At 39.4% G+C, this 16,008-nt stretch overlaps 1 protein-coding gene across 2 annotated transcripts in view; it reads left to right on the top strand.

The window, feature by feature from the left end:
- Positions 1-15,420, top strand: part of LOC117299919 (partner of bursicon-like) — a 49,780-nt gene extending 34,360 nt beyond the window's left edge. For both annotated transcript variants that reach the window (XM_033783520.1, XM_033783519.1), the window contains 2 exons: positions 5,971-6,264; positions 14,181-15,420. In XM_033783520.1, the coding sequence (XP_033639411.1) occupies positions 5,989-6,264; positions 14,181-14,333 (429 nt within the window). In that variant the 5' untranslated portion in view covers positions 5,971-5,988 and the 3' untranslated portion in view covers positions 14,334-15,420. The remainder of the gene's footprint in view (positions 1-5,970; positions 6,265-14,180) is intronic.
- The last annotated feature ends 588 nt before the right edge of the window (positions 15,421-16,008 follow it).

Below are 16,008 nucleotides of genomic sequence, written 5' to 3'. Positions count from 1 at the left end.
AAATCACTGCAATCAGAAAAGTGGTGTTAACAGATATTAATAAATACCTTGGACGGATACCAAGTCTCTGATTGGTCAAAACCGTCCGTTAACAGCGCCAGCCACCAACCCGGTCATTACCACGCAGTGAAGACCTGGTACTCGCACTGTTATTCCCTAATTGTCTATACTTGCACTAGGAGTCACAAATCAACTTCCAATTTGGTCTGACAAATTACGAATTTACGTCATCGAGGAGTTAGATGAAGAAATTAACCAAAGAGTCAGAAAATTGATCGTAGATCTATAGTTTAGCCATTTTCTCCTAATTCAAATCAACGCTAAACCAAGCAGAACGTGAAATGGCGAATTTTTCCGGCCGCTGGCCTTCTTGGTGTCATGAACATGTATTCATTATAATGGCGTGACTGGGAGTGGGAAGATTGCTAATGCTTTTCGGCTCGTATAGTAGAAAATTATGTGAATTAAGCGCTGTATACTCAAAACTTTCCCGAACTCTGTGAAACAAATACACAGGCTAATTACTAAGTGCTATTAGCAGATGTCTTATCACCTAGACCACCGAGAAATCCTGGAAAATCACGTGGAAATTTGGTTGCTAATCTTGTTTTTACCAAGGAAGAAATTTCATGCTAAGTGCTTACAAGCTTTATGAAATTGGGACCTGATGTTAGTTTTGCATCGGGGGAAAAGAATATAATTTGTTTATACCCTTACAACGTATTAGACACTGCAAACTCGGTACTTCCCCGTGTCCTGTGAAAAAGGGTATACTATAACACAAGAGGAATGTAGAAGACATTTTCAACTTTGCCTTAGGAAATTCAAGAAAGGAAATCAAACTTACAGTATTTTGTTGAGCTCTTGTCACTTGCGTGTCGCTTGGATCTTTGTGTTAAAATCTTTACTTGTACAGTTTCTTTAGTTCCCGGCTGCAAATGATTTGAAGAAATAAATAATTTTCAATAAAAGTTTCACAAGGCAGAAATACTGCAGATTTTGCAAATTAATACTTATCCTACATGAACTCAGCCAAAATAAAAAAATTATGAAGTAAAATAATAATATTTATAATAACAAAAACAAGCTTTTAAAGCCTTAACAAAAACAAAAGCTAGATGAAAAAACAAAAGTCATCAGCAGAAATTGTTATAAAAAGTTACAAAATTACACACTTCAAGGTATAACGTGAGCATCGCTCACTGGTCTTGTCAGCCTTTGGCAATAATGAAATGTAAACAGAAACATTGTGGAAAAGTTACAAAATCACATACAACAACAAGGGACTAGATTTAAACAAAAAAATCAACAAAGTGGCGTGAAAAATAGAAAACACGGCTCGCCTGAAAGCACGGGGACTACTAACAGCATCAAGGTCAACCCACACGAATTGTCGACCTATAAGATTATCAATAACGTCTACTGGGGACTAGACAATCAAGCATTCTTAATACATCCTGTAATGCTGCTTTCAGAAAATTGAATCCATATTTGGCGTGGGAGGAGAAAGATTAAACAGAAAATGTGTTTTTGGATGTGGATTGCAAACAAGTCATCTGTGATTTTGCTACCATTGGATGAGACGCTTGAAAAAAGGGTTTATAACGAGACAATAGACCTTTCAATTTTTGTCAAACAAACCCAGCTGGTTGGCAGGGACGGCCGAATGGTAGTAGAACACTAACTTCTTCAACTTTTTCCGCAAGCAAATTCCTACCATGACCGGTTGCTTTATTTCCAACAAAATTCAAAACTACGTTTGAATTTTTGTGTAATAGCTACGTGTTGTTGCTTTACATTTAAGGCTTTCTATAGTTTTGCAACCGCAGTTGGCAAAAGGTCGAGCTGTGACGTTGCAATATATCTAAAAGGAGACAAAACAACTGCTATACAGACTTTCCCATTAGCTTTAGTCGTAAAAAGTAGGTTAAATACAACTGCATACAATACTCAATGAATCCCTCGTCCAGACCCCCCCGCCAGGACACCCCCACCGGTATTGGGATACCCATGGCCCTTGCAAAGATCCCATAATGCGACTCATCACCAAACAACAAGTCAACATGCACCTGCCATCATACTACGCTCATCATGAAAGTCAAACATACCCAAGGCCGTGTTGTGTAATCCATTGCTGCCTCTAAACCAAATCAAGCTTTGATAACAGAGTCAACCACGTGGTGGCTTATTAGTATTGAATTTCGGCAGGTTTTGGCGCGCAGGTGTGTGTGCTTTGCGTGTGGGCGGTGTGTATAGTAGCTTATGACGGTTTATTACAAACGAGCGGCGTCGTGAGGTAATGTCAGTGTGGTTGAATAGGTTGAAGTGAAATTATGTCACCTGATGGAGGTTTTTATTTCATGCTGCATTAATGACTTGAAATCTCATACTTCCTCCCACTCACGCACGATCATGTTAACTTTTGTCTTTCAATCTGGAAAACCATACGAAGATCCTTTAGTGCAATACCAAATAACGAGATATCCTATCTCCTCGCCAAGTCGAAACTAAGATATCGACTTACTGTAATAGTTTAAGTCGTCAAGTCAACTTACTGAAGCTAAGCTGTCGACAAAGTGAACTAAGGTATCGACTTACTGTGATAGTATATCTCGTCAAAATTACTTACTGAAACTAAGCTCTCGACTTAGTTTACCAAGTCGACTAAATTAAACTAAGGTGTCGACTTACTGTGAAAGATTATCTTGCCAAGTCGACTTTCTGAACCTAAGGTGTCGACTTACGTAATAGTTTATTTCACCAAGTCGACTAATTGAAACTAAGCAATCGAATGTGATATTTAATCTCGCACATTGGACCAACTGCAACTAACTATTTATCGACTCAGTAAGATAGTTCATCTCACCCACTCAGTCGACTGTCAGAAACTACTGTGTCGACTGTGATAGTTTATCTAAACATAATTGCTTCCCTTAACCCAGGTTTAAACATGGGAAGCTGAGAGGGCTGCGGGAAGTATTGTGATGGATTAACCCCGTACTATGTTCAAGCAGCTTGGGGCCCGCCGTATGCTCCCCAGGGAGTTGAGATAGTTAAGATGAATGGTTTAAAAGTATGCCGGATGATCAGGGTAATAATGCTGTAAAACGCATTGATATTATAGCTACTTAGCTATACTAGGATTGTGAGCACTATAAAAGATCCAATAAAATAAAATGATTATAACAAAGTACACAAATAAATACAAAATTATCTGTATACAGGACTAACTTTCTGTGGAACAGCAACATAAAATGTGATGTGTATTTATATGTTGTCTGAGTCACTTGCAGACCAATAAGTCACTACTGTGAACGTTTCTCTTTAAAGCCATTGTACGCTTTCGGTAAACAGTATTGTCCAAGTCCCAAACTTCGTGTATCACAACTTATATATAAAATAACAAACCTGTGAAAATTTAGGCTCAATCGGTCATCGGAGTCGGGAGAAAATAACGGGGAAAACCCACCCTTATTTCCGCACGTTTTGCCATGTCATGACATGTGTTTAAAATAAATCCGTAATTCTCGACAACGAGAATTGATAATTGTTTTAATGTTTTCTCGAAAAGTAAAGCATTTCATTGAATAATATTTCAAGAGAAGCCTTTCACCATTACCTTCTGTAAACCCTATAAGTTGTTTGTAAATCTGAGAACTTTTTGTGTCTGTACCGAAAGTGTATAATGGCTTTAAGTTTCTCACTGTGGAATAACAAAACAAAAATTTACTTTTTACTCGTGTCCTCTCCCAAATGTAAATCCTTAGTCACTTGCGGACCAATAAGTCATTACTGTGAAAAATTGTCTTTTATGGATTGGGGACGTGCCCTTATGCAGGGAAGCCCTGGATTTTCCGGGTGACCTTTGGCACACTTGCCTGCCTTTCTGCCCTCTAGACCATGATACACCCACAGGTTGTTTCCCAAGTGAGTATTAATCATATTTGAGTGCGTGACAGACCGACTGTACCTACTTAGTGTTGACTGACATAGTTTATGTCTTCATTCATAACATGGATCAGCAGGAAAGTTTACAAACTATTTTAAAATGGATGCATTAATCAAAAACGCAAGTAATAGCGGAATGATGCAACGTGTTGTACCCGAAGAAATGAAAGGCGAACTTACAAACTAAGTTAAGATGTTCGCGATCTCCCTTTTAGAAAGCTAGACAAAATCCTGACACGTCGCTCGACTTTCTTCTAAGTACAGTGTACATTGAGTGCCTGAACGTTCCACGCAAAGTGTCTTAATATCTTTCAATAAAGAGCCTTCACGTCAACCAAACATTTGTTAGTATACCTTTAAAGTAAAAGTGACTTCTTTGTTTTAGTGGGAAAATACAAGCGGAAATCAGTGATAACTTGGGGAAAATTTACCACTTTTTGTTTTTACCAAGAATCATTAATCTGTGATCAGATATGATGCAAGCATATTGATATCAAACCACGCGTCACAATTGCTTCAAATTCCCCAGACATAGACTGTATACAGTCACTCGTCCATCGATCTGAGAATATTCATATTTTGGAATAAAACTGAAGAGATTATTTCCGGTTATTGAAACCTTAGTCTTGTCGATTGTTATCAATATTTTATGAATGGTCTTCCGCTATAGAAGATTTAGTCTCCTGAGTAATTGCCCGTCCCGTATTACAGGGTGATGATACGCCAATTACTCGAAGCATAACGAGTCTCGCACAGCCATAAGGCGGAACGAGCCCGAATGTCTGACGTCACTCTTCGAAGCTCATGAATTCACGCAAAATAAAAAGGCTGGGCCCATTAATTAATGGTTAGCAAATGTTCGTGAATTTGCTATGGTGTAAACTTATTTCAATGGTAAGCAAGACAATTGGGCAGACATTTTGCGCGTTCATAATGGATTTGTATTGTTACGTGATTAATTTTCGTGCAGAAAGTTTAGCATGACTTTTCGTGTGCTTAGGTTTAAGCAGCACTATGAAATGAAAATCGCACGGTAACCACCTCTGACCTCGCATCATTTCACATGGCTTTCATTTGTCAGAGATTCCCTGACGTACATTGGTTTACATGAAAAGCCAACACCTGTCCCTATCCTTCCGGATAAGGGCCCAATTTCATAAAGCATGTAAGCACACAAATTTGCTTAGCATAAAGTTTCTTCCTTAATAAAAACAGGATTTCCAACTAAATTTTCACGTGATTTTTAGGATAAGCAAACAACAGCTGAATGCCAGTAACAAGCAGTATCCAACAAATTAAAATCTGGTTGGTATTCTTGGTTTTTTTTTTAACAAGGAAGAAATTTCATGCTAAGCATTTTTTTGTGTGCTTACAGGCTGGAAATGGGGGCAGGAACTTTATGCCAAAGACCAAGAAGTGGGACTGATGCTCTAAATACAAAATGAGATCATTATGATTGGCGGAAGTTAAAGAGCATGATCAAGGATGTGGCTTTGAAAGTCTGACATCATCAAGAGAAAGAATAGAGTTTCAAACTGCTTCCAAACCAAAATGAGCTATGGTAAAAGAAATTCCAAACAAATGTTCAAGACCTGACGCGTTAGGTCAGACCCATAATTTATAGCAGGCTCTTCCTCTCGAAGGCTATAAAAGGAAGATCACAAAATGTGCTAATACCACATTATTCAAATGTATTCGCCTACTAGTACTACTGCTAACTCGCAGTAGTCTGTTCTCATTATTTTGTGTGGCTGGAAAACTTGTCCATAAAGGATCGTTCGTACTCGCTGACAGTTTTCTGTTGAAACTTGTCATTTTCATTCTGTAATGACACATTTTTTTTATCTGCGTCTAATTTGCTCAAGCGTTCATCTTTATAATTAATAGCAGAGTCGAGTTTCATACAAAGTTGACATAACAAGACTGTGTAATTTTGAAAGTTCAACAGGTTCGTCCCCTGATCTACGCTCTTACACCGGACCCAAAAATAACATCATCACGTTTGTTTTCACACATTTACAGGTAGCTACCGTGTACAGAATGGCACCAATGCAACACCACCATCACCTCGCCGCCATTTTCATATTCAGCGTACTGTCAATGTGTCTTCTGCCTGACCTGGTTCAAGCCGTCCGTAGAGGGCCGGCCGGCACGTGCGAGGTAGGGATCAGCTTTATTACGGTAGAGGAGGAGTTTGAAAGTAGTGACGGGGGGTCAGTCATCTCGTGTACGGGTACGACTACCGTGAATCAGTGTGAGGGCGAGTGCGTTACCACCTCAACCCCAAGTGTGACTGAACCGACTGGATACTCAAAGGTAACTTATCAATATGTTTACCCCCAAAAATACAGTTCTTAGGCCCAACAGAGCATTTCACAATAACGTATCAATGCGCAAGGCGCTTTACACTAGAACCAATACCATTCATTAGGCCTATGTAACATTATTCTTTCTCAGCTCCCATGGGAGTATACAGCCAAGCCCGAGCTACCGTGGCGCTCCAGTGTTTTTTTGTTCTTCATACAACATATCAACCTCTACTTTCGCAGATACTCATTTATACCCCTAGGCAAAGAGTACAAACATCTTGCTCGAGTGTCATGACCGGGATTCGAACCCACACTCTGAAGACTAAACCCTATCTTAGCTTCAGTCAAAGGCAATTTAATCGGTTCAGGAATATCTGGACCAGGCACAGTCCGCCTGTTCGAACATCCGTATGGAAAGTATATCCGTTTTCAAAATTAGAGACGGAGCAAGCCGGATCCATACGCACGGCCAAAGCCATTGTTCCTAATTACGGGTTCTTATAACGGAACAAAATTCACTGCAAATCCTAACCTGCTCAACAAATCTAGAATACTTTCCACGAATATCTACTTATGTTAGAGCAAGGCCCAGATCCCCAGTCACCCTCATATAATTACAGGAAACCACTATATAGCAATATATAAATATCAATGCCGTTACCCAACCATAGTTCCCGTTCAATCCAACCTTCTTTTTTTTACCTTTTTGCGCGACACGTCGGTTTTTGTCAATGAGCAAGAGCCCCCTAAAAAAAAAAACGAAAGGTCCAAACCCGAAGCCCCGGAGAGCCAAAAAGCTTTTATCAACAAGCAAGCACTCGTCGGGTATCTTTTCAAATTCCGAGGCTAAGAAACTCCGCAGTTCAGACTTACTTATAGAAGTTACGGCTCAGTTAGTTTTGCATCCCTGGCGAGACACTTTAGCCCTAGAAATTGTCCCTGGGCTACCCGTGAATGCAGTAAGGCCTCTTCACCCTGTTCTCCAATCATGCAATGGTTCTCGCTTCTTTATTTAAACACTGTCAGATGCTCCTCTGTGTCAAATTTCATCTCATTTTATTGGAGCATCTTTTTTTTTCCCGCTTCTTTTTTGTCACTTTTTTCGCCCGCTCCCTTTTTTAAGTGATGTTTGAAGCTTTGCATGAGGTGAAGGATAAGAATACGTTTTTTTAAGTTCCCAATGTCCTTTTTGGCCTGATTTTTTTACCGCTTTTCTTTACCTCTTCATGTTTAACCGCTTCTTTTTTCCCCGCTCCTTTTTAAAGCCATTATACACTTTCGAAACAGAACAAAATAAATAAAAGTTAACAGATTTACAAACAACTTTCAGGGTTTACAGAAGGTAATGGTGAAAGACTTCTCTTAAAATATTATTCAATGAAATGCTTTACTTTTCGAGAAAACATTAAAACAATTATCAATTCTCGTTGTCGAGAATTACGGATTTATTTTAAACACATGTCATGACATGGCAAAACGTGCGGAAATAAGGGTGGGTTTTCCCCGTTATTTTCTCCCGACTCCGATGACCGATTGAGCCTAAATTTTCACAGGTTTGTTATTTTATATATAAGTTGTGATACACGAAGTGTGGGCCTTTGGACAATACTGTTTACCGAAAGTGTCCGATGGCTTTAAGTGATGTTTGAAGGATAAGAATAAACTCTTTTTTATTTTCTCAAATTCCTTTTTGCCCAATTTTTTGTTCTCGCTTCTTTTTCTCCGCTCTTTTGAAACAATGTTTTAAGTTTTGCATGTTGTGAATAATAAGATTTAACTCCTTGTTTTAGTTCCCAAATTTTTTCTCCGCTTTTTTCCTCGCTTTCCTTTTTTTCCCCGCTTCTTTTTTAAGTAAGGATTTAACTTTGCATGATGTGAAGGGCAAAAATAAACATTTTTTTTTTCAATTCCCCAATTTTTTTTTTACACTCTTCCTTTTTTAAAAAAAAGTTTTTCCCCTGCTTCCCCCCCCCCCGCTATGTTTCACACTCCCTCCCCCGAACGCTCAGCTTTGGTGTCCCTGAAGTCACGAGACAGCCATTGCTCCAATAAACCAGTTTAGCGGGTTTTGTGTATACGCCCAACGGGTAACTAGCAGCTTCAATATTTTATTTCTTTTTTCTTTTAGAAAAAGATGAGCATCTTGATTATTATATACATTTTTTTTTGCAACATGACTCTCAAATTGATCTTCGAGGGAGATTTACATTAAGAACAATTAGAAATAAAACCGGGCACCGGGCTGGTAAAGAAAAATACCTAGGGATAGTAGTCTACTGAGATGCGAAAGAAAGTGCAATGCTCATTTAAAGTGCGGCTATGACATAATTTACTTTGGAGTGTGACGTAAAGGGTAAGCTGTGGGAGTAAATGGCATCGTTTGGAATAGTTACAAAGTCATTTTGACTTGACATGTCATTCATTGAAGACTCAACGCTTGAACTTATGACCTTTTTATGCTTATACTTTGTCTTTTAATAGCATTAAGTGCGACGCAGATTTGTTTAAAATTTGACTTTAAGATCATCCATAATTGGGATATAACCATAATTGGGATATAACCATAATTGGGAGTATAATCGCAAAAGCAAAGGTGGTTGAAGGCTTAAGTAACTTATTCGGCCATCAAAGCAAAGGTGTTCATAACTTAATTTTGCATTTTGCAACAGCGCCAACCGAAACCTAAGTCACTTCGTTCTTACGCCCACCCCCCCCCCCACCTCCGATACGCACACGAGCATGTAAAATGGCGCCCAATCGTGGACCCCCCACTGTTCAACTCTTTGTCTTGATGAACTTAGACCCCATTGTTTTTCCTTGTGACAGTAATTTTTGACCTAATTGTCCCTTGTGTAATACAAGTCCTGATGGTGACGTAAAGGGTAATTAAGCTATGAAGACAAATGTCAGTGTGTGGTACTTATAAAGACATTTGACTTGACATGTCATTCTTTAAGGGAGTACATTGAGTGGTGACGAGTTAATAAACGGCCGTTTAAAACCGGCAGGGTCGTGGCCGTGCGATTAAAGGAACGAGCCGAAAGTCCTTAATTGCAAGAGCACGACCCTGCCGGTTTTAAACGGCCGTTTAAGAATAAGTTACTACTATTTTATTCCCATTCGTAAATGCCACTTTTTATAAATAAAAAAACGTTATGAAGTAGGGAACTCTGTAAAAAAAAAAAAACTTGTCCGTTTTCTAACGTTCTTGAGCTCTGTTTGTGGTGCATTTTTTATGAGAAAGTTCTCGGATAGCATTTGTGCGCATAGTAGTGCATCCTGTAATCCATGGGCTAAATCCGCGTAAATGCTATCCGAAAACAACCGGTCTTAAATAGCTCTAGCTGGTCTTTATCAACCCTTTAAACACCCCCATGTGACGCGCTCTTCGCCAATAGGAATAGCGAAACTTTCTCGGGATTTTTATGAATGAAGATTCAACGCTTAAACTTTAGACCTTTTTGTGTTCGCGTCTTTCCATGAAGCGTTGAGTGACGAAATTTTGCCTTTGAAATTGAGTCCATCCATTATTGGGATCTAACCATACTTTAATCACAGACCCGCAGGTGGTTGGATGTCCTGTCCGATTGGATGCAGTTATTCCGGCCATCACTGCAAAAGCATACATTACTTAACTTTGCATGTAGCAGCGCCATTAACCAAACCTAAGTCACTTCGATCGAACACCACCACGCCCGCCCCCTTCCGCCCCCTCCCCCTCCATTGTTTAACTGTTTGTCCAGACAAACGTGGACCCTATTGTTTTTTTCAGTGACAGTATACATGGACCTATTGTCCATTTTGTTGCAAGTCCTGGTTCGAATGTCACCACAAGTACACCAGTCACTTCGTTGTAAGACCGCAACGCCACCCCCCCCCCCCCCCCCACACCACCCATGAGTATAATGGCGTCCAATTATGAACGGGGCTCCTTTGGTCTGCCAAACGTGGGCCCTAGTGGTTCCTTTTTGACGGTAAATGGTGGACCTGTTGATCGTTTGTTACAAGCCCGTTCGAACATTGACTGCTCGACGAATATTCCGTTATGGAGTACACGTTTCCGTCTGTGTGCGCACATGCGCCAGTGCATGCCTCACACAAGGCGGGCTTGCAGAGGGCAAATATTGGGCTTCAATTTTGTGAGGCAACTGGGGTGAAAAATTGCATTTTTTTTTCTCCCGGTCCAGTTCGTGACTAGGGCTTTCTTCCTTTTTATTGACCAAGGCGCACGCGAAGTCAAGCACCTCTGCAACCTCGTTGCCCAACAGACAATGTACATGACGGAACCGTGTATCGATTTAAATATGTAACATTATTGGGCTGTGGTGGTTAAAAAGTCTTGACTTAATTTGAAATTATTCTCTGAAGGCTCGACATCAAATCGACAGGTGTTGGTAATTATTGCGGTTGAAACATTGTGTTAATTTTATATAGATTTTTACATCAGCATGGTCAGTTGATTTTCAAAATGTACAAAAATCCTCTTTATTATTCATCTCTTCATGTCAGTCGGTTTGAAGTTTCCTTCTTTGTCATGTACCAGAGAAATTTCGTCAGAAATGTCACAGTGAAAATATTCAAAAACTGTCATTTTTGTGTTTCAGGTGAGAAACAAATCAAGAATTAGTGGCCAATTGCAAAAGCTTACAAACTCGAGTAACCTTTTTGTTCTTAAAAATTCCGCTGGTGGTAAAAAAAAAAAAAAAAAAAAAAAAAAAAAAAACGACCCAAACTGTCAACATTTTCTCAATCGTGCAATGTAGCCGAGCAAATTGCCTGAGGTCGGTACGGCCATGACGCAAAGTGTCACCCGACCCGTTGTGGGCCGTGATTGTAATTCCAATTGCGCCTCTTTAAGCACCGATGAGCTTGAGTTTCGCTATTGGCGAAGAATCGATCATACAATAGAAGGAAGACAAAATTGATAACGGTTCGGAGTACGGCGTGGACCCGTCCAGCACCGTACCCCCAAGACCGCTTCAAGGGGTGCTTTGGGCAAGATTTCCCGGGCAACTTGTTTCTCTTAACGCGGTAACATGATGAGGGGAGGGGGTGGGGGGGGGGGGTTAAAAACTTTCCAATGAATGTGGAAATCTAGGCACTTGTTGACTTGAATGATGAGACACATTAATTGCTTCTCCCCACACAGGAGTGCAAATTGGGCTTCTTTGAGATTAAAGTGTGGGATAATCATGTGCTGAGAATAATTTAATAAGAATTAGAACTACACGAATTCAGATTGAATTACTGAGCTCAGGGAGAATTGCATTCACCAGAATTGACGTCGAAATGCGCAACGGCAAACTCTAAATCATGAGTTGGGTATTGATTGGATTCAATTTAGGCCCACATGGTTCGACTATCCAAAGAGATTTATGTACATACATGGTGTCACCACAAAACGCACTTGACTTCCACCATGCAAAGTTTTAAGTCATACCCCAACAAAACCAATGGGAGACTTTCTGGGACGATAGAGGGCAGCAGACTTACCGGGTAAATCCATTGTTCTCAGAATTATGCGCATGTTCAGAACTACGTAAACAATGGATTTACCCGGTATGTCTGCTGCCGCCTAGCGTTGGAAAGTCTCCCATTGGGAGACTAAGCTTATTCACTTTGATAATCACTCTTAAAAATAATGGCAATACAAACTTCAGGTTAGAAGCCTTTACAGCTGCTTCTGGTACAAAAAAGGGCACTTTCAAAAGCACTTCACAAATTTGATATACGGAAATAGATTTGAATGTGAGAAGTATTACTCTCATGCAGCAACGTTTTTCATTACAGGGATTATTCTTCCTGCGTGGAAATAATTAAATTCGCTCAGGATTTTTTGCGATATCTATAATAATAATAATTTTTTTTTTTTTTTTTTTTAAGGCAGCAATTTTTAAAGAATTTTCACAGCATCCACATTTTATTTTATATAGGATTAGAATAATCGAACGGTTCCGCGAAACAGACGTTTACTTTGCATTTACTTTCCTGTTTTGTAGGTAAAACGCGATTGGTATCTCCAGTGACAAAAATAAAATACTCGGGTGATTGTCTTTGCTGAGTGTATTGGAGTATATCTTCAAAATTAGTGTGTCTGTCGTAGGTCTGTCATGGGTGTCCGAGCAGTGACCGCCCGGTAGCTACCGCCCTTCGTACTCCCTCAGCTCCCGGTTAAAATTGATTTGATGGTGGGTGGCATGAGTGTTATTGGCCACAGCACGAAGGGGAGAGCGGTCTCTGTTTGCCCATCTCTCCTCTCTACCATTGATTTCACTTAGTTCTGTACGGCACTATATGGGACAATTTTAGAAAGATTCTCTCAAATATGTTAAACCAAAGTACAGTTTGTTTAAGACGCGTGCACTCATCTTTTTTTTTATTCTATTATTACTTTTGAAATTCTCAATGAGATCATGGGTCATCTACTTTTAAACGCACCGGAAATATTTGATACGCCTATGCCATTTTGTGTTCTGCAAAAACATGTTTTCACCGACTTGGAATAACAATTGGGCGAATCGAAGAGTTCCCCAAAACAATTTTCAAATGAAGCTGAAAATATGGCAGTATATCTCGCCGGGGTTCGCATTTGGGTTGGACAAGCCCTGTAAATGATATCAATCAAACTGCTTAAGAGTAAAGACCACACTTCAGACGTAAGCCAAGCGTATGGCATCTATTTGATGTATCCACTTCAGGAAGATCCGAAAAACTAAAATATAAACCTCGACTTTAAGATGCACTTGACTTGAAACCAAAAGCATGCAGGTTGTTGTCAAACAAAATGGCGGTTGGTTGGAGGGGAAAACGTGGTTCGCATGCCATGCAGCCTCTTTCTAACGGCACGTTCGAATATAGCCCTTATCGGCCTCGCTACCATGGGCAGCGCGCCGTATCGGTACCTCTCGTCTCGTTATGATCGAGCAAGGCCAACTGGGAGAAAATGGCGCGGTGAGATCGATCACTCCTGGGAACGAGGTTGAGCCCTTATATACAGGACTCTTCCTATGTGCTGTACAAGAAAGTGAAAGCCAGCCAGGGCTTGCTCCGACCATGCGCGCATTCTTTGACGTTTTTAATAAAAACGCAGCTGCATTATGACTGCCGACGAACAAAATGGCTGCCGATATGAATGTAACATTGATCAAGCCATAGTAGTAAGCAGTGTGTACCATAGAGCACGTAGATTGTATTGACAAGGCAAGATAAATATAGTGGGTAAAAAAATACAATAAGTAGGAGGGCAAAGATGGGGAAGGTAATCTGATATTGATAATTGGCATCCATCAACTATTCTATGATGTATTTTACCTTTTAGAAATTATCAAAGTACTTCAGTGTTAGGAATATGGTCACTCAAGTTTGGACATAAACGGTTGGTGCTTCCTGTCTTAACATTTTATGCAGTGAACCCTATTCCACAATAATTGATGTTGGTTGAAGTCCCCACACGGCTCTCTGTGTATATGCAAGAACACTAATTTCGACTGTTGGGTATTTTTATGTGACAACACTAACTGTGTCAATAATAACACTCTTGTTGTTGCGGTGTACTTATCTAAGGTCCACCCTACCCTAGTGCTTGCCTCCTTCAAAGCCATTGGACCCTTTCGGTACAGAAAAAAAAATCAAAGTTCACAGATTTACAAATAACTTACAGGGTTTACAGAAGGTAGTGGTGAAAGACTTATCTTCACAAAATTCCATGAAATGCTTTACTTTTTGAGAAAACAGTAAAACAATATAAATTCTCGATATCGAGAATTACTTCGACGACCAATTGAGCTCAAATTTTCACAGAATTGTTATTTTATGCATATGTTGAGATACACCAAGTGAGAAGACTGGTCTTTGATAATTACCAAACGTGTCCAGTGCCTTTAACGAGTTTCCCGCCTTTTATTATTTTGTCATGTTCTACAGATATGCAAATGCTGCAGGGAACAGAGCTTGAGACCGAAGCAGGTAATGCTAAGTGATTGCTATGACAGCGCAGGAAACGCCATCACTGGTCAACAATATCCAGTCTACGTTCCGGAGCCAGCTTCATGTAGTTGTCAAAAATGCTCTCGCTAATTAACATAATTAGGGCCCGATTAGGAATCTGTAACTTTTGCCCGTGTACGAATTTGTGCACTAGACAAACTGTATACATTATAAGCTATGTATTTTGTTTTACATGATTACAAGCTGGTTATAACAAGTAGGTTCTGGACCGAGTAAGGTTTGAGACAAAACTAGAACTTTCAAGTATTTCCCATTGTGAGTTAAGTGGGGGTTTCCAGCCTTAGCTTCACTTGGGAAAAGACTGACCACCCTCACCAAAAGCAGGTTATATTTTTCCAGATTTTTGAACACGAGTTTTGAGATGAATATACAGTGAAAAAAAAGGGGCGTTAAAGGTCACAAACATGTATTTAAAGAAAATCAAAAACAGCATCATATAATACTAAAATAACACCATATTGAAAATGTGTTGCCAGAAACTAGTGTTAATTTTACACACTATGTTATGAACGGTAAATGTTTTTTTTTTTATCTTTGTGACCATACTGGGTTCAATTTTACTTCCCCAGTTTGTGCAGTTTGTTTTTGTCATCGGGCTGTAAGATTCCATTTATTTGCATTTTTACTTGGTGGTCGTATTTAGTAGCATGCTGAAAGGGGCTGGTATGAGCAAAACGTTCGACTAAACATCCCTCTTACCCGACTCTGATGTTAAAACATAGATAGCATTCATCGTGCCTGTAGATGTAACAATGTATTATGTCTTTAGAACCCTATGTCGCCCTAAGAAACTGCTTATGATCAAGGGTGTTGTCACATTATTATACATACAATCAAAATTAACACCATATGGTGTTTAAATAACACCAATGTAATTGTGGTTGGAGAGTTTGGTGTTATTTTAAAACCCAATCAGTTTGTTTCTCTTGTTGGATATGTGACAACACGAACGGTAACAATTTTAACACAACGACTACTACAAGTGTAATAAAGAATAATTGGGAGTAAACTTAAACTTTTAAAAGAATGTGTTGTAATTGTCAGCTGATGCTAATTGTGTGACGTATGTATACGAGCAATGTCGTGAGGCAAACGATTCATTTACGGAGGCTCATAGAAGACAAGGTCAATTTTTTTTTGAAACTTAAGTAAAATTGTACAGACCAAACTTAATTTAAACTGTAATGTTTCCCTATGATTATTAACTATCAGTAGTAAGGTGTAGAAAATGTCTTTCAGGCTCAGTACATTTTAAGATGTTCAACATTTAAACCATATTTATTGCTATTTATATCAAGTAGTGATTTATGCATGAATTCATAGTTTATAAAACAAGATGCATGTGTTTATAGGGCCCAATTTCATAAAGTCTGTAAGCACAAACAAACTTGCTACGCGCAGAAAGTTACTGCTTAACAGAAACGAGTAACAAGCCAAAGTTAAACCAAGTTAACACTGTTTTGACTGGTGCCCCTCAATATTTTTGCTAAGCAAAATGTGTCAAATGTTCTGCTTAAAAGCTTTAAGAAACTGGACCTTTACCTGTATAGTGCACTTACCCTCTGTATAATACACGTGTATAGCTGATTACCCTTTATAAATCCTGTATCCCTGCTCTGCCGTACTAAAACCTAAAATGAAATGGAAAAAACACAATTGAACCAACTGCTCACATTGTTTCATATCAGTGGACGATCGTACCGCTAAAAATGTCCTGTCAGTACTAGGCTTATTAAGTGTGAAA

The sequence above is a fragment of the Asterias rubens genome, chromosome 15 (assembly GCF_902459465.1).
Source record: "Asterias rubens chromosome 15, eAstRub1.3, whole genome shotgun sequence".
NCBI classification, from domain to species: Eukaryota; Metazoa; Echinodermata; class Asteroidea; order Forcipulatida; family Asteriidae; genus Asterias; species Asterias rubens.
Note: the sequence above shows the minus strand (reverse complement) of the source record. Positions and strands in the feature narration are given on the sequence as shown.